This window comes from Engystomops pustulosus, chromosome 9 (assembly GCF_040894005.1).
Source record: "Engystomops pustulosus chromosome 9, aEngPut4.maternal, whole genome shotgun sequence".
Lineage (NCBI taxonomy): Eukaryota > Metazoa > Chordata > Amphibia > Anura > Leptodactylidae > Engystomops > Engystomops pustulosus.
In genome coordinates this window covers 4935762-4957072 of record NC_092419.1, presented here as the reverse complement: position 1 = coordinate 4957072, position 21311 = coordinate 4935762, and the positions used below count along the sequence as shown (strand labels likewise).

Here is a 21311-nt window from a genome sequence, read left to right as displayed (position 1 = left end):
ATTTAAATACAAATTAAATGGGTTCTCCAGAGGTTAAAAAAACTTGGCTGCTTTCTTCCAAACACAGCGCCCCTCCTGACCATGGGTAGTGTGTGGTATTGCAACTAAGCTCCATTCATTTCTATACAGCTGAGCTGCAGTACCTGCACACACCATGGTCAGGTGTGGCGCTGTTTTGGAAGAAAGCCGCCATGTTGTTTCACCTCAGGAGAACCCCTCTAACTCAAAACTGAAAGAATCCGATAGATAGACTGGGAATGAGGCCAAACGCAATTATGTAAATTCTAATTGGTCCTCAATTTCACAAGGTAAATAATCCCTTCAGGCACGGGCACCTCCCTGTGTACACTGAGTGCCAGCTCTTCGGTCTATATAAAGGATGAGGAGCTGCATCTCACATCACAAGAGATTCCACTACTTCCAGGTGAGTCCACGACATCCTTACCTAATGTTACAATAGATAATGGTAACAATGACCTCGTTACTTTGTCGCATTTGGGAAATTCTTGGTCACGTCTGGTTAAAACCATAATGGAAAATATAGAGAGAAAATGTAGAGTTGGTTTTGGAGCATAAGGCGGGGGGTTCCTGCCCGGAGTGGGGGAGTATTATAGACCCCGTGTTCTGCCATATGGAGCTGTATCCCCCAGGTTCATCTTCTACACATACAGGCAGTCCCTGGGTTACATACACAATAGATTCTGCAGGTTTGTTCTTAAATTGAATTTGTATGTAAGTCGGATTGTCATAAGAACCGGGAGTAACAATAAAGTTTCATTACAGACGCCTGTGATAACTGTTACAGCTGATTATTGTAGCCTAAGGATAAATAAAGTACAGTAACTTACCAACATCCAGAGGTCCATATGTAACTAGGGGTCGTCTGTAAGTCGAGTGTTCTTAAGTAGGGGACCGCCTGTACAAGATAACTTATATGGGCACTCGTAATCCAAAAAGCAGGTCCTCTGAGGTCTCTTTGAAGTCTAAATTTTCTTGCCATTTCCTATGAATTGTTACATAACATCCCAGGTGCAGATTCCGTGCGATGTCCAGTACGAGACGACGCGCAGGTTCCTTCACCTTCTGTAGTTGCTGCAGATTCAGGAAGAGGCTTTCGGCAATGTTTGCCCTTCTATATGTCACCACTATGGCGTTTTTTCTCTATACGTCTTTCTAGAATAGATTTGTCTCCTTTCTTTTCATACTTTATATTTGCCGTTGGAATCGGATCCAATCTCTGAGTGCTGGAGGCTCCCGGAGCCCAAATGTCAATATATGAAGGGATACATGATACTGCATGTAACATCCTTTGTCTCCTCAGTCTCTCCGAATACGTCAGTGTGTTGATCTTGCATCATGACTCGTCTCGTACTTCTTCTGGCGACAGTTTTGGTCGTGGCATATGGTAGGTCATATTTTAATAATTCCAACAAATTATTATATTATATATATTATACTAGGGTGGGAAATGCATTGGTCAAAGCCTGCACCCAAAATATAGTCCCCTGTCCCCCAGTATATAGCTTACCATCCCCCTGGCTCTTAGTTTATAGCCAGCCAGCTCCTTGTCCCCCAGCATATAGACAGCCAGCCTCCTTCCCCCCAGTATATAGCTAGCCAGCCTCCTTCCCCCAGTATATAGCTTGCCAGCCCCCTGCCTCTTAGTATATAGCCTGCCAGATCCTTGGCCCCAGTATCTAGACAGCCAGCCCACTTTCCCCCAGTATATAGCCAGCCCCCTGCTCCCAATATATAGCCTGCCAGTTCCGTGCCCCCTAGTATATAGACAACCAGCCTCCCCCCGTATATAGCTAGCCAGCCCCCTGCCTATTAGTATATAGCCTTCCAGATCCTTGCCCCCAGTATGTAGACAGCCAGGCTCCTTCCCCCCAATATATAGCTAGCCAGCCCCCTGCTTATTAGTATATAGCCTGCCAGATCCTTGCCCCCAATATCTAGCCAGACAGCCCTTGACCCCATATATATATCTAGCCATCCAATTCCCACAGTATATAGTCAGCCCATGCTCCCAGTATATAGCCAGTCCATGCCCCCAGTATACAGCCAGCCAACCCTCTGCCCCCAATATATAGCCAGCCCCCAATATATAGCCAGCTAGCCCCCTGGCCCCAGCCCCCTGACCCCCAGTATGTAGTCAGCCCCCAGTGTATAGCCAGCCCCCTGACCCCCAAGTATATAGTTAGCCATGCTCCTGCCCCCCAGTATATACCCTGCCAGCCACTCCCCCCCACTATATAGCTAGCTCACAAGAAGTGGCCATTTTTATTTTGTGTATTTAATGGAAATCTTGCATTTTGCAATGCATTATCCAAACCAAACATATTTGCTGGTTTGGGTTTAGATACTGATCCTGGGTCATATTTTCGTTAGACAAACTGGCATATCATTTCTCCAGACAATTTCTTGATACAATATGCAGATTAGGCTTGGGTGCTCCGCCCAGACGCTCACACAGGGCACAAAATATTCTTTCTGGCTCCTCCCCTTCCCCCTCCCGTCACCAGGGAGTGGGTGGATTCCTATGCCTGCTATGTGCATTATTAGGAGCCGAGGACTCTGGGATGGGGAGCGGGTGGCCTGAATGTCATGCACGCTAGAGGCCTGCATAGTTACTCATAAATCCACATTTTTGAATATTCTGTGGTCATTACATCCCAATCCTCGGCATAACCCGACAAACTCTGATCCATCAAGAATTTCTTGTGACTCTACGTCCATGTACAACAATTTATGGCAGATTTGCTGATCCCAGTATTTTATCGTCATCTTCTGGAACCTCCTCATAACACCCCAAACCCTGAATCTCAGGCCGAATTTCTTGTGACTTTATTTCTTATTCATTTAATAGATTTATTGGCCCCAATTACTAAACTTTAGCACTTTGCTACATTGACCCCTTCTTGTCCGGGCGGCTCCTCATAACGCAGCAGTCAGTGATCTTATCCGATGAATTCATCACCCGAGTCACAACCTCTTGTAGTATCTAAATGATCTACTAATACTAATGTACGGCGTGCGGGGAGCAGGAGCAATGGCAGCCACTAGGGGAGTCCTAATGTGTCTAAGCGTGAAAATATGGTCTTATTTTGGGGGAAAAAGGGTACCAGGTGATGTGAGCGCCGGACCTGAGCGTCTGACCCTAATCTGCATATTGTTTAAAGACGTTTTCCGTAGAAATTATTTATGTCTAAAAAAGTTCTGATCAAAGATCAGGATCTAAACCCAAACTGGCAGGTAAGTTTACAAAGTGGTAGATTTCCTTGAAGGGCAGATTATTTTTCATGTAAACGGAATGAGAACGCAATTACAACAAATAGTTTCTACTAATGATTTTTTATCCAGGATGTCCCAATATCATCCCAAAATCAACCTGGAGTACGAGAAAAACAAACTGCAGAGATAATTTAAGAAGTCCGGTCCCCTGGGCGATCATCCATCATACAGCGACCCCCTCCTGCTCATCCAGAGCCGCCTGCACCAGCCAAGCCCGAAGCATCCAGGACCATCACACACGGACCAACAAATGGTGTGACATTGGGTACAAGTGAGTGCTCTGCCTTTCATTATTGTGGTGGGGGCTGATTTATTCTATGGGATTTATCACTGTGAGCTGCAAAAATCTTATCCTAAAAAGGTGTCTAAGATTCACAACTCATTACCACGACTTTCCCCTCTCTCTCAGCTTCCTAATCGGCAATGACGGCAGCATATTCGAAGGTCGCGGCTGGTCTAAAGTCGGGGCTCATGCTAAAGGTTCCAACTCTAAGTCCATTGGGATTTCCTTCATTGGCAACTTTCAGAGTAAGTAGAGCAGTGGGTGATGGACATACTGGGGCATATTTTGTAAGGGTCTGCACACCGTGTCTTTATGGAAGGAGGAACAGGAGGTGCACTGCCAGAGCCCTGGAAATTGACCTCCAGCAACCACAAATGTGCATATGTCTGCACAGACCGTTAGAAACAATCTCAAAACTGAGCCTCATCAGGAGAATGCCGAGGCGTTGTAGGGAGGTCATACAGGCCCATGGAGGCTACACATAACACTGAGCCTCCTCAGGAGCATGCCGAGGTGTGTAGGGAGGTCATACAGGCACGTGGAGCCCACACACAATTCTGAGCCTCATCAGGAGCATGCCGAGGCGATGTAAGGAGGTCATACAGGCATGTGGAGGCCACACACACTACTGAGCCTCATCAGGAGCATGCCGAGGTGTTGTAGGGAGGTCACACAGGCACGTGGAGGCCACACACACGACTGAGCCTCATCAGGAGCATGCTGTGGTGTTGTAGGGAGGTCATACAGGCACGTGGAGGCCACACACAATACTGAGCCCCAGCAGGAGCATGACAAGGCCATATAGGAAAGTCATACAGGCATGTGGAGGCCACACACAATACTGAGCCTCTTCAGGAGCATGCCGAGGCGTTGTAGGGAAGACATACAGGCACGTGGAGGCCACACACAATACTGAGACTCATCAGGAGCATGCTGAGGTGTTGTAGGGAGGTCATACAGGCATGTGGAGGCCACACACAATACTGAGCCTCAACAGGAGCATGCCGTGGTGTTGTAAGGAGGTCATACAGGCATGTGGAGGCCACACACAATACTGAGCCTCATCAGTAGCATGCTGTGGTGTTGTAGGGAGGTCATACAGGCACGTGGAGGCCACACACACTACTGAGCCTCATCAGGAGCATGCCGTGGTGTTGTAGGGAGGTCATACAGCCACGTGGAGGCCACACACAATACTGAGCCCCAGCAGGAGCATGACAAGGCCATATAGGAAAGTCATACAGGCATGTGGAGGCCACACACAATACTGAGCCTCATCAGGAGCATGCCGAGGTGTTGTAGGGAGGTCATACAGGCATGTGGAGGCCACACACAACACTGAGCCTCCTCAGGAGCATGCCGAGGTGTGTAGGGAGGTCATACAGGCACGTGGAGCCCACACACAATTCTGAGCCTCATCAGGAGCCTGCCGAGGCGATGTAAGGAGGTCATACAGGCACGTGGAGGCCACACACAATACTGAGCCTCATCAGGAGCATGCCGAGGTGTTGTAGGGAGGTCATACAGGCATGTGGAGGCCACACACACTACTGAGCCTCATCAGTAGCATGCTGTGGTGTTGTACGGAGGTCATATAGCCACGTGGAGGCCACACACAATACTGAGCCCCAGCAGGAGCATGACAAGGCCATATAGGAAAGTCATACAGGCATGTGGAGGCCACACACAATACTGAGCCTCATCAGGAGCATGCCGAGGCGTTGTAGGGAGGTCATAGAGGCACGTGGAGGCCACAATAAATACTGAGCCTCATCAGGAGCATGCTGAGGTGTTGTAGGAGGACATACAGGAACATGGAGGCCACACACAATACTGAGCCTCATCAGGAGCATGCCGAGGCGTTGTAGGGAGGTCATACAGGCACATGGAGGCCACACACTACTGAGCCTCGTCAGGAGCATGCCGAGGTGTTGTAGGGAGGACACACAGGCACGTGGAGGCCACACACAATACTGAGCCTCATCAGGAGCCTACGGAGGCGTTGTAGGGAGGTCATACAGGCACGTGGAGGCCACACACAATACTGAGCTTCATTTTGTCCTGTTTTACGGACATTAAATCAAAGTTGGATTAACCTATATTGTGTTTTTCCCTTTTAATATTGTGGGTGACTCCAAATCCAGGCCTCCGTTGGTTTAATAAATTTGATTTCCATTGAGGATTTTGTTGTAAGGACATTCAATTTAGTACAGAACAAAGTATTCAATGAGAACATTTCATTCATTCAGACCTAGGATGTGTCATGTGAGTGTTCCCTTTATGTTTATGTCCAGGAGATTTAAGAAAGTCCAAGGATATAAACCTGACCAATCCCGTTTACACTTCATTTCCTTGTATAATATTGTTTTAGGGCACTGATTCCTAACTCCTAATAGGGTCAGAGGAGACAAATATCCGAAATAACTGAATGGACTTTTCTCTGTTCTTCCATCTCACATTTGTCTTCCTCTCGTTTCAGACAGTCTCCCGTCCGCAGCCGCCATAAGCGCAGCTAAAAGCCTCATTAGTTGTGGGGTTAAGCTGAAGAAGATCCGATCTGACTACAAACTAAAGGGTCACAGCGATGTCTTCAGCACTGAGTGTCCTGGAAGATCTCTGTATAACAACATCAAAACATGGCCGAGGTTTGTGCCGGGGAAAGCATAAGCCACCGCTGCCTGAGAAGTCCTCGTGTACTCCATAGATCGTAGAATAAAGCCGCATAACAAACCTTGTGTCTGCTGAATATATAGATGGAAAAATGATCAGATAAACAAAGAAATAATAAACAATAGATCCATATATATATAATATACGGCTTATGATGAGGTGTTCAGTGCTTCTCCATCCTTGGTCCTCCCTCTAGACCAGTCATTGTAGCCAGTTTATATCCATCATAATGATCCGGGATTATTGGTCGGATCCCTACTCTTTGTGCAAAGACTTTCATTTTTTCTGAAGGTAAGGCCGCCCAACAGTCACACTTTGCTAGATTAGAACCCGATACAGGTCCAGGAGATGGCGCCAGAATCGGAAGTTGGACAATTTACAGTGTTTGAACTAGAAAGTCCACACTAAGAAGTATTGTAAATAAGGATGTCTTTCTTATTATGCGATTACGTGTTCCGGAGGTAAACGACCTCCTTCATCAGATCTGAGGGAACCGATCACACTGACAAGGCGACTGGTTCCCGCAAATCTGATGAAGGAGGTCGTTCACCTCCAAAATGCGGAGTCAAATATAATAAAAAAATACATCGTTATTTGCAAGTGTGGACTCCAAACACTGTAAATTATCCAACTCCCGACTCTGGTGCCGGTCTACTCCATCTCCTGGTTTTAGTCTGTCAAATGGATTAGCTGTGGCTGACAATAGAAAAGCTGTGGCTGATTCTCTGTGAGTTATGGGTGACTTAAAGAGGAGCTGTCACCCCATTTATCGGCACTAGGAGATGTTACTAAAGTAAGCAGCTCCTGGCGCTTGAACAAATGCCGCAGTGTTATAGTGATAGCGTTACCGGAAACCTCCGGTAACGCTATCAAACACTGCGGCGGGGTACAATGTAATTGTCGGACAGCTCGCAAAGCTGTCCGACGTATTCATGAGGGGGCGGGGTTGAGGTGTGACTAGGGGCGGTGACTGCCGCCTAGTGCGCGGCAGTCAATGCCGGCCTATGGAGCGAGCAGGGCGGTCCAGGGAAGAGGCAGTTCCTCAAACCGCCCCCTCATGCAAGCAGTCCGATGATTACACTGTACCCCGCCGCAGTGTTTGATAGCGTTACCAGAGGTTTCCAGTAACGCTATCACTCTAACACTGCGGCGTTTGATCAAGCACTAGGAGCGGCTTACTTTAGTAACATCTCCTAGTGCCGATAAATGGGGTGACAGGTCCTCTTTAAGGAAAGCAGAGGCACACTAAGGGGAAGGGGGGGGGGGGGTAGCTGCCTCTGAGGGAACTCTATTTAATTCAGGAGGCACCATGGCTGACCGAGAACATTGACCCAGGGTGAGCTGTACTGTAGATGACCAACCTGAAGCTGACTCTGGGTCCAGCATTGTTCCAGCATTGGGGGCCCTACTGACGACACCTGTTTTACAACGGCAGGGTCTGATTGGCCTAAATAATCATGTGACCACTGACACGCTGTTGGGCCCGAACTGACTGGAGCTTTGACGTATGGCCCGGGAGCTGGAGCAGAATAATTCTAGTTTGTAGATTTTTTTTGTTCACCTGTCCCAGCCTATAGGGGGGTTTCCAAAACTCCTAAAAACCCTTATCATAATCACAAGATTTATACTCCTGCGCAAAGTTCTAAGCAATTATTCCCTACCATGTCCCGGATTAGTGGAGAACCTTTCCCGGGGCTTTGTAACCGGATACAAGGTGAAGTATTTAATCCATTATAATTTGTGAACATCAAAGGATTTTCCGCAAAAGAAGAGACGTCTAAGATTCACAACTAGAGCATCAGCCGTGATCGTATAGTGGTTAGTACTCTGCGTTGTGGCCGCAGCAACCCCGGTTTGAATCCGGGTCACGGCAGATTTTTTTTCCACTCCGCTATTTTATTTTTTCATTATTTTGCGTAATTTTAGAATTGCTTTTCATCCTGCCTTTTACTTTTATAAATTCATAGACACATTGGGGCACATTTACTTACCTGTCTTAGTGCGTTCCCTGAGGTGCGTTGTCCGACGAGTATGCACAGCTGCCGCGATTCATTTACATCATGCGCCGGATATCCTGCATGTGTCGCTTCCCTGTTCAGGTCCCTGGAGTTCACCTTCTTCTTCCTGGTGCATGTAAGTGCATTGTTCGTGTATAATGCGCTGTGCGGGGAGTCACTAAGATCGTGCGCCCGATATCCTGCATGTGTCACTTCCCCGCTCAGGTCCCCGGAGTTCACCTTCTTCTTCCTCTGGTACATGTAAGTGCATTGTCCATGTATAATGCGCTGTGCGGGGAGTCACTAAGATCCTGCCCCCGATATCCTGCATGTGTCACCTCCCCGCTCAGGTCCCCGGAGTTCACCTTCTTCTTCCTGGTGCATGTAAGTGCATTGTCCGTGTATAATGCGCTGTGCGGGGAGTCACTAAGATCCTGCACCCGATATCCTGCATGTGTCGCTTCCCCGCTCAGGTCCCCGGAGTTCACCTTCTTCTTCCTGGTGCATGTAAGTGCATTGTCCGTGTATAATGCGCTGTGCGGGGAGTCACTAAGATCCTGCGCCCCATATCCTGCATGTGTCGCTTCCCCACTCAGGTCCCCGGAGTTCACCTTCTTCTTCCTGGTGCATGTAAGTGCATTGTCCGTGTATAATGCGCTGTGCGGGGAGTCACTAAGATTGTGCGCCCGATATCCTGCATGTGTCGCTTCCCCGCTCAGGTCCCCGGAGTTCACCTTCTTCTTCCTGGTGCATGTAAGTGCATTGTCCGTGTATAATGCGCTGTGCGGGGAGTCACTAAGATCCTGCACCCGATATCCTGCATGTGTCGCTTCCCCGCTCAGGTCCCCGGAGTTCACCTTCTTCTTCCTGGTGCATGTAAGTGCATTGTCCGTGTATAATGCGCTGTGCGGGGAGTCACTAAGATCCTGCGCCCCATATCCTGCATGTGTCGCTTCCCCGCTCAGGTCCCCGGAGTTCACCTTCTTCTTCCTCTGGTGCATGTAAGTGCATTGTCCGTGTATAATGTGCTGTGCAGGGAGTCACTAAGATCCTGCGCCCCATATCCTGCATGTGTCGCTTCCCCGCTCAGGTCCCCGGAGTTCACCTTCTTCTTCCTGGTGCGTGTAAGTGCATTGTCCGTGTATAATGCGCTGTGCGGGGAGTCACTAAGATCATGCGCCCGATATCCTGCATGTGTCACTTCCCCGCTCAGGTCCCCGGAGTTCACCTTCTTCTTCCTGGTGCGTGTAAGTGCATTGTCCGTGTATAATGCGCTGTGCGGGGAGTCACTAAGATCCTGCGCCCGATATCCTGCATGTGTCACTTCCCCGCTCAGGTCCCTGGAGTTCTCCTTCTTCTTCCTGGTGCATGTAAGTGCATTGTCCGTGTATAATGCGCTGTGCGGGGAGTCACTAAGATCCTGCGCCCGATATCCTGCATGTGTCGCTTCCCCGCTCAGGTCCCCAGAGTTCACCTTCTTCTCCCTGGTGCAAGGCTTGCGACACAATTTAAATGTTATACCCTGCGCTCAGTCCGAATCAGTCAGATCATCCCCTCCCTCCCCCATTTGGCCGATGCGCCAAAATCCGATTGCGTGTGCCAAAAACTCTTGCTAAATGGGGCGGAAAACGGAAATCGTCGGAATATCCGGCGATAGTGCGGTCCACGGACCCTTAGTAAATGAGCCCCATTATGTCTAATGTTGTACTAAACATAGTTGATTGTAGAATTAGAATATATATTAATCATCGAGCAAATAATAACGAGTAAAATTATCTGGAATTCTGCCCCCATATATAAAGGTGGGAGGAATTGTCATTTTGGAAATAGATAAACAAGAACATGGATTTATATCCGGGGTCACTATGTGTTACAATACAATAATCCTATACTCCAGCTGGTAGACTTATAGTGTCACCTATAATGGGATAGGGTCACTCACAGTCTATGTCTGTTTTCTACATGTACAATGAAGACAATGAAGAAATGTAACAATTATTTAGAATTCGAAAACAAATGACAATCACAGCGAGTGTTATTTACTATCAATACACAACATTTTCTTTTCCATGTGGAATACCAGTAATCAGGCACCGCCATGGGCACCAGGTTATCCCCAAGTCACATAAAATCATCATTGTTTTATGGGAACAACATGCAGTCCACCCTATGCTTGGTATAAGTCTGGTGTTCTGGTGGTAAACAGGTGAAATCTTGATATGGGACAGATTTAAAGGAGTTTTTTCTTGTAAATGTATCTTTCCATTCATATTTATTTAAAGGGTTTTTCCAGGAAACAAGTTAGGCACCATCCATAGGATAGGACCTGACTTGCTGATTGTGGGGGTCTCAGTGATGGCTGCTCCAGTCATCTCCGATGGGGGTACATTGGACCCCATTGGACCCACGTTCTCGTGCTCTGTGGGGATCCCATCACTGAGACCCCCATGATCCTTAGGGCCTACCGGGTGTACTATGTCGCCTTCCCTGGCCACAATGCACAGGTGGGAGGAGCTCCAGATGAAGGTTGGTATAAATGATAATTTTTGGATAAATCGCCCTGACAGGTTCCCTTCAAGTACACGCCACTCATTTCTATTTAAATTTACATTTGATCCAATTATCACCAAGTTTTTGTTTTTTTTTTTGTTTAGTTTGATTTTACCCAACTATGATCCCAGGGGCATCATGCAGCCCTGGTGCCACCCCGAGCGGGAAGACACGTTTTTGTGATGCAACTGCCTTCCTCAGGAGGTGTAAGAGAAACACAGCTCTGCTATGGGGTAACAGATAGATGTGCAGATCCTGTGACTTAGTCCTGTGTGGGCCTTGAAGGGAGATAAAGTCTCTCAAATGGGACAACCTCTGGCAGACCACGGCCATCATGTTCTTTAGAAAGGACTCGTTCTGGCATGTAGACTTGTAGAAATGGAGGATGACGTGAAAGCCATTCAGATTATAGATATTTGAGATAGAAAAAGGATCGGCCTCACTAACCGCACTCACAACAGTCCAATATTCCTGAAAAGGACACAAGTATGGAAAATATTTGTAGTCCATCATTTTAGAGTTTTTCCAGTGTTCTCTTAGGATTAGCAAGTGACACGGGCGGCAGAAATGTATAAATCCTTCTGTAATCCTATTACTATGGACCACATGGTTAAAGAACCAAGTTTAGCCAAGATAAAACCAAGATCAAGCTATAAACCCATATAAAACGATATCAAAATTTAAAGAAAAAAGGCGGATGCCCATAGATAGGTAAATAACACAGTTTTTATTAATGTACATAGACACACAAAGATGAGGTATAAAAACAATTAAAAAGCACTAAAAGTGCTATACAAAATACCCTAGTCCCCAGTGCATGGTAGTTAGTAGTACAAAACAGTAGTAGATACAGGAAATATAATAAATTAATAGAGCATAGTAAACTTGGTAGGTAGTGTGGAGCAATTGTAATCAATACAGCATCCAAAAAGTAAAGAAATAACCTGTATATTACCTAAGTGGAGAGTATCCAGATATGGCACTGGGGGCACTAATCCCCACGCGTTTCGCCTGGGTCACCAGGCTTCCTCAGGGGTAAGGTGGTAGTGTGGGGGCACAGAATAAATAGTCCACCCAGCCCTCATAGCAGAGTGAGAAACAGCTGCAGTTGGGCGCCAACCGGAAGTATGCGTTCCACGATGCGTGTCATATACCGGAAGTGGTGAACCTTTACAGATCACGCAAGCGCCAAGGGTTTTTCTTTTTCTTCTGCGATACCGGAAGTGATGAATTACCACTTCCGGTATATGACACGCATCGTGGAACGCATACTTCCGGTTGGCGCCCAACTGCAGCTGTTTCTCACTCTGCTATGAGGGCTGGGTGGACTATTTATTCTGTGCCCCCACACTACCACCTTACCCCTGAGGAAGCCTGGTGACCCAGGCGAAACGCGTGGGGATTAGTGCCCCCAGTGCCATATCTGGATACTCTCCACTTAGGTAATATACAGGTTATTTCTTTACTTTTTGGATGCTGTATTGATTACAATTGCTCCACACTACCTACCAAGTTTACTATGCTCTATTAATTTATTATATTTCCTGTATCTACTACTGTTTTGTACTACTAACTACCATGCACTGGGGACTAGGGTATTTTGTATAGCACTTTTAGTGCTTTTTAATTGTTTTTATACCTCATCTTTGTGTGTCTATGTACATTAATAAAAACTGTGTTATTTACCTATCTATGGGCATCCGCCTTTTTTCTTTAAATTTTGATATACATTTCATTGGATGCTTTTGCTGATACCTTTGACCCATAATTATTGGGTAACCCATATAAAACGATATAACCTCCCCTCACCCAAAGATGTGGACCCACAAAAACCTCAACAAAATCCCATTGACGTTGTGTTCTCTATGTAGTATATGTAAGATTTCCTTATATGAGCGACCAATAGATCCGTCGGGGCTTGTGTAATAATTACCGTTATTTCTAGCCGTAGGGTAAACGGAAAGTTTCTTGTGAAATCTCGGTTCTCTTACATAATGACACAACAATGTAATAATGCATCAATCATAGAAGTTACAGTCTTAAAACTCAAGACCTTTAATTTAAAAAAAAAACACCAAAAAATGACTGAAAATAAGAAACAAAAAAGGAATTGTAATAATAATATGACTGTTACATACAGTGCGGCATAAGGAAAGGAAAGGTCCTTTTCCAGAAATGGTAGATATTTATTGTAAATTACTTTAGTAAGCAGGAGATTGTAAGATTCCATTGGCTGTGACTTGCGACCTGTCTGTCAATATCGTATCTACGACCTCGTAGCTTATGCATTTCAGTCATGGCCATAAGTTTTGAGAATGATACAAATGTTAATTGTTACAAAGTCTCCTGCATCAGGTGTTATAATGGCAATTTGCATATTCTCCAGAATGTTATACAGAGGGATCAGCTTAACAGCCATTAAAGGCAAAGTCAATATTTGCCTTGAAAATGAACTTTTTCCCCCAAAACACATTTCCCCTTCATTGCAGGCGCCTTAGGCGGAGCAGCTGCCATGGTGTCAGTGATGTCTCCAGTAACACAGGTGCGGGGGCTGATGAGGACAGGGCTGGGGACAATCTGTCATGTGTAAGTAACAATCACCACTGGGCAGTATAATAGGAGCAGGTAACATGGTGTCAGTGATGTCTCCAGTAACACAGGTGCGGGGGCTGATGAGGACAGGGCTGGGGACAATGTGTCATGTGTAAGTAACAATCACCACTGGGCAGTATAATAGGAGCAGGTAACATGGTGTCAGTGATGTCTCCAGTAACACAGGTGCGGGGGCTGATGGGGACAGGGCTGGGGACAATGTGTCATGTGTAAGTAACAATCACCACTGGGCAGTATAATAGGAGCAGGTAACATGGTGTCAGTGATGTCTCCAGTAACACAGGTGCGGGGGCTGATGGGGACAGGGCTGGGGACAATGTGTCATGTGTAAGTAACAATCACCACTGGGCAGTATAATAGGAGCAGGTAACATGGTGTCAGTGATGTCTCCAGTAACACAGGTGCAGGGGCTGATGGGGACAGGGCTGGGGACAATGTGTCATGTGTAAGTAACAATCACCACTGGGCAGTATAATAGGAGCAGGTAACATGGTGTCAGTGATGTCCCCAGTAACACAGGTGCGGGGGCTGATGGGGACAGGGCTGGGGACAATGTGTCATGTGTAAGTAACAATCACCACTGGACAGTATAATAGGAGCAGGTAACATGGTGTCAGTGATGTCTCCAGTAACACAGGCGCGGGGGCTGATGGGGACAGGGCTGGGGACAATGTGTCATGTGTAAGTAACAATCACCACTGGGCAGTATAATAGGAGCAGGTAACATGGTGTCAGTGATGTCCCCAGTAACACAGGTGCGGGGGCTGATGGGGACAGGGCTGGGGACAATGTGTCATGTGTAAGTAACAATCACCACTGGGCAGTATAATAGGAGCAGGTAACATGGTGTCAGTGATGTCTCCAGTAACACAGGTGCGGGGGCTGATGGGGACAGGGCTGGGGGACAATGTGTCATGTGTAAGTAACAATCACCACTGGGCAGTATAATAGGAGCAGGTAACATGGTGTCAGTGATGTCTCCAGTAACACAGGTGCGGGGGCTGATGGGGACAGGGCTGGGGGACAATGTGTCAGGATTAAGTAACAGTCACACCCCTGGACACTTTACAAGGAGGCTGGTGCTTGGCATCATTGTTTATCTTCTGTTACCCATGGTTATCTCTAAAGAAACACGTGCAGTCATCATTGCACTGCACAAAACTGTCCGAACAGGGAAGAGTATCGCAGCGAGAAAGATTGCACCTCAGTCACCGATCTATCGCATCATCAAGGAGCGAGGCTCCATTGTTGCCAAAAAGGCTCCAAGAGCCCAAGAAGGAGCAGCAAGCGCCAGGAGCGTCTCTTACAAGTGTCTCAGCTTGGGGATGGGGCTCCCAGCATCGCAGAGCTCAGGAATGGCAGCAGCAGGTGTGAGGCATCTGCAGGCACTATGACACTGCGGAGACTCCTGGAGCAAGGCCTGGTGTCCAGGAGGGCAGCACAGAAGCCGCTTCTCTCCAGAAACCATCAGGGAAAGACGGATATTCTGCAGGAGGTGCAGGGAGTGGGGGGGGGGGGTCATTGTCTCTGATGAATCCCCTTTCCAATTGTTGGGAGAAGACAAGGTGAGCGATGCCCCCAGTCCTGTCTCCTGCACCTGTAAAGCTCCTGCAGCCATTCATGTGGGGGGGGGGGAGGGGGCGGCTTCTCAGCCAAGGGAATCGCCTAAAAACACCTCCATGAATAAAGAATGGAGCAGAATGTCCTCCAGGAGCCGCTTCTCCCGACCCTCCAGGAGCAGATGGTGATGAGCAGAGCCTCCTCCAGCATGATGGAGCACCGGCCATAAAGGGGAGAACTAAATGGTGCAAGGAACAGAACACAGATTCTGGGTCCATGGCCCGGGAACAGAACACAGAGATTCTGGGTCCATGGCTCCGGGAACAGAACACAGAGATTCTGGGTCCATGGCCCGGGGACAGAACACAGAGATTCTGGGTCCATGGCCCGGGAACAGAACACAGAGATTCTGGGTCCATGGCCCGGGAACAGAACACAGAGATTCTGGGTCCATGGCCCGGGAACAGAACACAGAGATTCTGGGTCCATGGCTCCGGGAACAGAACACAGAGATTCTGGGTCCATGGCTCCGGGAACAGAACACAGAGATTCTGGGTCCATGGCTCCGGGAACAGAACACAGAGATTCTGGGTCCATGGCTCCGGGAACAGAACACAGAGATTCTGGGTCCATGGCCCGGAAACTCCCCGGATCTTATCCCATTGAGAACTTGTGGTCAATCATCAGGAGACGGGGGACAAACAAAACCCAACACATTGTGACAGAATGCAGCAGTGATTGTGCAGGAATGGACGGCGATCAGTCAGGATCTGGTGCAGGAGGTGAGTGACAGCTGCCAGGGAGAATTGCAGATCCTGCAGATACTGACTCGCTGCAGTAACTCCTCCCACCTGACAATAAAAGCTTCTGCTCCCCATAATATGATTGCACTTGTATCTCTGTATGTGATAAACATCTGACAGACCAGAGGGACACATCATGTGACAATAGGAGATTGTGTCATTCTCACAACTTATGGCCCTGACTGACTACATGACTGACCTGGTATACAGATGTCCTGACCATAGGACAAGCGGAACCAAGAAGGGTCGTTGGGAGACTATCTCGGGGCCGACCACCTCCTCAGTTCCACTCTTCCTATGGTCATGACATCTGTAGTCATTCATGAATTCCCTTATGCTATCATTTCTATCCTTGTGCTGGTAGATTGTCGTGTTCTCTATTCCGTGCAGGTAACGTCTCCTGTGTGAGCGGCTTCTCATCAATCCCCACTGCTGTTTCGCGTTACTGTAGTTGTGCCCATGTTAGACACTTTTGTTTCCATTATATTGCTGCTGCATTTATTAATTATAACACAAGACAAATTCGTTTTTGGTCCCTGAGAAAATTAGATTTTGATAAATTTGAGTTGGCAAAAGAACACGGATGAACGATAAAGCTTCATCGCAGCCGGGGACTAAACTCCTAGCATCCAGAGAGGTCACAGTGGACAGAGAGGTGCGTCTGTAACTAGGGGCCATCTGTAAATCGGGGACTGAACATAAATTGTAATAAATCAACTTGAAGGAAAATGAAATACATGAAATATACAAACCATCCCACAAAAAACAAGCAGAAAAAAATAAAGTGTTAGTAACATAACAAGTTCCTAAAGGGCTAAGGTATTTCATGTTATGTTAGTGTCGGTTCATTTCCAAGGTTCTGTGCAGAATGTTCCTGTTCCTCTAGTAACTTGTGATATAGCGGTAGCGCTGGTCTATACTGGACGTTAGAACAAGGAAATGCCAAGTTCCCCATCACCTGACAACCTGAGATTTCTAAACCTTGACCTCATGGTTATACATCGAGTAGAGGAAGTAACTCAGATGTTCCTCTGGTGATCCGGAGTTGGACACTCTTTCCACTTCTTCTGCCGGTGACTTGTGTTCCCGGGTCCTGGCACCATGATCCGATGGCTCGTGCTCCTGTCCTTGTCCTGCATTGTTATACACGGTAAGTTCCTGGTAGAATATTCAGAATTTAGCACATTTTTGGATTTCTATGCATCAAAAATATTGTACGATATCCACAAGTCGCCATTCACTTTACGGGATTGTGATGTAGCCACCTCCATGGTGGGACCAGGGACCCGCACCGCTGGTTTCAGGGCTGATGATGCTTCCACCCATGTAATAGGAAATTGAGTGTCTATAAATTTATTTTTTGGGAAAAACAAACCATTTTTATTCAACTGTAAGTAGTCCCTTACATGGGATTGTACAGGTTTTATGGAAGATTGTATTCTGTCTTTTAGGAAGGCATAAAGCTTGATCATAAAAACATTGGGGGTCATTGGGGGGCCTGAATTGCGTTTTTCCGTTGTGTTTCCCGAATATTACCGTTTTTCCCTGAATTGCCCCGGGTTTTTGGCGCACGCGATCGGATTGTGGTGCATTGGCTCCGGCATGCACACGATGGAAATCAGGGGGCGTGGCCGTCGGAAAACCCAACGAATTCGGAAAAAAATGCATATTTTTTTAAAAAAATGTGTCGCTTGCCTGCACCCAGCCTAGCTTGGTGAACTCCAGTGAACTCCAACAGACTTCAGCGCAGCAGCGACACCTAGTGGACATCGGGCGCACGACCTTAGTGAATGGCCGGAAGACAAGAATCAGCGTCGGAGAACGCGCCGCTGGATCGCGAATGGACTGGGTAAGTAAATCTGCCCCATTGCCTCAGGCTTAGATCAGTGACCTCTTTAAGCTTTCATAGACAATTTCTTGACTTTTTGTAAAATCAAAACAGCCATAAAAGTTGCACAATGTTCAGATTCTGTTGTGTTTCTGTATGTTTGTATCTATTCATTTCCTTCTTGTCCTTCCAGGTTGCCCAACCATTATAAGCAGGGCTCAGTGGGGAGGTAGGAGCCCAACCTGCCGAAACAACCTGAATACCCCTGTACCCAATGTGATCATCCACCACACAGAAGGAGCTTTCTGTAACTCCAGGGCGACGTGCAGCGCTCAAGTGAGGAACATTCAGAGCTATCACATGCAGTCCAGAGGCTGGTGCGACATCGGCTACAAGTGAGAGACAATACGAGATATCAGCCGACTGTTCGGAGGAATCCTCCTAGTATAATATGGTAATTAATCCCTCTATCCATGTAGTTTCCTGGTAGGAGAGGACGGCCTTGTGTATGAAGGACGAGGATGGAAAACACTGGGAGCACATGCAAAATCCTACAACCCCATCTCCAGCGGCATCAGCTTTATTGGTTCCTTTACGAGTAAGTATCAGGCCCAACGCACACAGGCGACATTTTCTAAGGTGGTTTTTCTGTGGTTCTTATCGAATTAGTTTACAGACCCATTCTCGTAGACTGATACATTCACACTCCGCAGTAACGCTGGAGCACGTTTGGGCTGATTCTCGGCCACATGGCAACAAAAGTGGCTGACGAGAGCCCACCCACATGTCATCCATTGTTTTCTCAGACTCATTCACTCCGATTAATGTATCAATCCGTGAAAGCGAACCAGTGTGTACAATCCCATCGTTGACATAACTCAACCATGTTTTTTGGCCATGTGGTGTGCGAGATTCACGAAATCACAGCATGGAGTACAATTAGTACAATATACAAAGGTAATATTTCCCCTCAGTCCTCACCCAGTTTGCTTCTTGTTTCCTCAGATCGTGCGCCCAACAGCGCCGCTCTCAATGCCGCGCGGAGTCTCATTGCTTGTGGAGTTTCCAAAAATTTCATCAGAGGAAGTTATACCCTGAAGGGACATCGCAACGTGATGAGCACAAGCTGTCCCGGGGACAGCCTCTACCGGGTCATTCAGCGCTGGCCTCACTTCAAACCATGAGGTCCAAGATCCCAAACTTCCACCAAAAGGCTTCAAGAAAAGCCAAGAAGATGCAGATAATACTGAGAGGTGGCTACACGATGGTCACCTATACCAACATGACAGTCTTCATTTTCACCAACATGGCTGCTGTCTTTGTTTCCTCAAAGATTCTGATGATTTTGTGATTATAGGCTACATATAGGATATAGGATCCATCACATTAAGGAAAGGTTTTCTCCTAGAAAATGTTTTTCTCAATATGAAAAAATTAAATTAAATTAAATAAATTGTATAATATATAAATCCGCCATCGGTATGTGCCTTGCATCATTGTACAAGCTGCAGTATTAGGCTAAACCATCATATACAGCTACCAGTAGTAAAGGAAACCTACCATTTGGATATAGTCGTTCTGACCCACACATACCGGCACATGAGTGTAGCTCGGCGCTTCTGTGTGCGTCACAGCGCTTGGGCATTAGCATAATAGGGCAGGCATGTAGCGTGCCATCCCCGCCTCCCCCCACCCTGAATCCTCGCTCCGGAGAGCCGGTGGCATCACTGAGCCCTCAGGAGCATGAGGGCATGCACATCGCCGGCTCACATGGCGGCTGCACGTACTATCAGAGAAGTCTCGTGCTATCGTGAGACTTCAGCGTGGAGAAAGCCGAAGTCATGCGGCCGGCCCGCAGGGTGGCTGCACATACTATTGCTGATGTCTGGTGATAGCATGAGACTTTGGTGGTAGTTCGTGTAGCCGCCATGTGAGCCGGCGATGCACATTCCCTAGTGCTCCTGAGGGCCCGGCTCTCGGGAGCAAGGAAGGGAGGGTGGGTGGACGTGGGGACAACATGCTACATGCCTGCCCTATTATGCTGATGCCTAAGCGCTGTGACGCACACAGAATCGCCAAGTGGGTGATTAACAAATATAAGAATTTATTTTATAACGAAACAGCCGGGTTATCTGCTTAACCAAAATATGTTCCTGCATCATCTCAGCTCCACTTATGTGCAGGTAGGTGTCCGTCACAACGACCATTTGGAAACCTACCAGCTGTCGTGGTCCATGTTGGTACCAATGACAGAATAGATGGTAGGTGGAGGAGCCTGAAGAATAATTTTAAAGAACTAGGTTCAAAGCTTAAGGAAAGGACCTCCAAGGTAGTATTCTCCGGAATCCTACCTGTGCCATGCGCTACACAGAGCAGACAGCGGGAGCTCAGGGAGTTAAATGCATGGCTCAGATCCTGGTGTAGAGCAGAGGGATTTGGGTTTCTAGAGCATTGGGCTGACTTTTCACTGGGGTACAAGCTGTTTTCTGCAGATAACTTGCACCTAAGTGGAAGGGGGGCTGCTGTGCTGGGGGAGAAGATCCTAGCAGGGGTGGCGGAGTATTTAAACTAGGATCGGGGGAGGAGGAAAAGGAAGACACTGAAGGGGTAGACAGGTCAGAGAGGGGGCAGGTTATGTTGGTGGGTGGTGAGGTGGGCGGTGTATGTGGGACCAAGGCGGTGGATAAGGAGATCCACAAGTTGCAGAACAGTGGTGAGGATATATGTGCCAGTAAAATTACTTTAAATCAGATAAATAACTGTGGAAAATTAAATTGTATGTTCACAAATGCCAGAAGTATCACAGGCAAAATGGGTGAGCTTGAGGCTCTGATATTAGAGGAACAGTTAGATGTTGTTGGTGTAGTAGAGACATGGCTTGATGCATCGCATGATTGGGTTGTTAATATTCAAGGTTTTACACTCTTTCGGAAAGACAGGGCAAATAGAAGGGGAGGTGGTGTATGTCTGTACGTCAGAAGAGACTTAAAAGCGATTGTGAATGAGTCAGTGGTCTCAGCGTGTGAGGAGGCTGAAACTTTGTGGGTGGAAATTCAAAGCCAAGAGAGCTTTGAGAAAATTATTTTTGGTGTAATTTATAGACCCCCTAACATCTCTGAGGAAATAGAGGGTCACCTATATAAACAGATGGAGCGGGCTGCACAGGGGGGGACCGTAGTGATAATGGGAGACTTTAACTTTCCAAATATAAATTGGGGTCAGGGCTCGTCTTCATCTGTGAAGGGGAGACATTTAATCAACTTTCTGCAGGATAATTTTATGGTGCAGCTTGTAGAAGATCCCACAAGAGGTGACGCATTGTTGGACCTTGTGATTTCTAACAATGCAGAGATTGTCCAAAATGTCAGTATCCGGGAACCCCTTGGGAACAGCGATCATAATATAATTATTTTCCTCTTAAACTTTAAAAAGCAGAAACAGGTGGGGAAATCGAAAACTTTGAATTTTAAGAGGGCTAATTTCCAAAAATTCAGGGCTGCAATACAGGATATAGACTGGGATCAGATACTGTCACATGGTGATACTAATGTTAAATGGGAGAAATTCAAATCTATCCTGGGTTTTTATACCTCTAAATTTATTCCAATAGGTAACAAGTATAGACGGGCTAGATTACACCCCGCGTGGCTTACAGCTACAGTTAAAAGGGCAATTAATGAGAAAAAGAGGGCATTTAAAAAATATAAATCTGA

The 21311-nt window shown here is 47.0% G+C and overlaps 2 protein-coding genes across 2 annotated transcripts; both read left to right on the top strand.

The window, feature by feature from the left end:
• The first annotated feature begins 1286 nt into the window (after positions 1-1286).
• LOC140076958 (peptidoglycan recognition protein 1-like) lies at positions 1287-6271 on the top strand. Its single transcript, XM_072123769.1, has 4 exons — positions 1287-1405; positions 3364-3565; positions 3704-3822; positions 6057-6271. Exons 1-4 carry the CDS (start codon positions 1357-1359, stop codon positions 6242-6244), a joined length of 558 nt encoding a protein of 185 aa, XP_071979870.1. The 5' UTR covers positions 1287-1356; the 3' UTR covers positions 6245-6271.
• A 10498-nt stretch (positions 6272-16769) lies between these two features.
• On the top strand, positions 16770-19031 carry LOC140076836 (peptidoglycan recognition protein 1-like). Its single transcript, XM_072123581.1, has 4 exons — positions 16770-16920; positions 17792-17993; positions 18078-18196; positions 18604-19031. The coding sequence occupies exons 1-4, from the start codon at positions 16872-16874 to the stop codon at positions 18780-18782; spliced, it is 549 nt and encodes a 182-aa protein (XP_071979682.1). The 5' UTR covers positions 16770-16871; the 3' UTR covers positions 18783-19031.
• The last annotated feature ends 2280 nt before the right edge of the window (positions 19032-21311 follow it).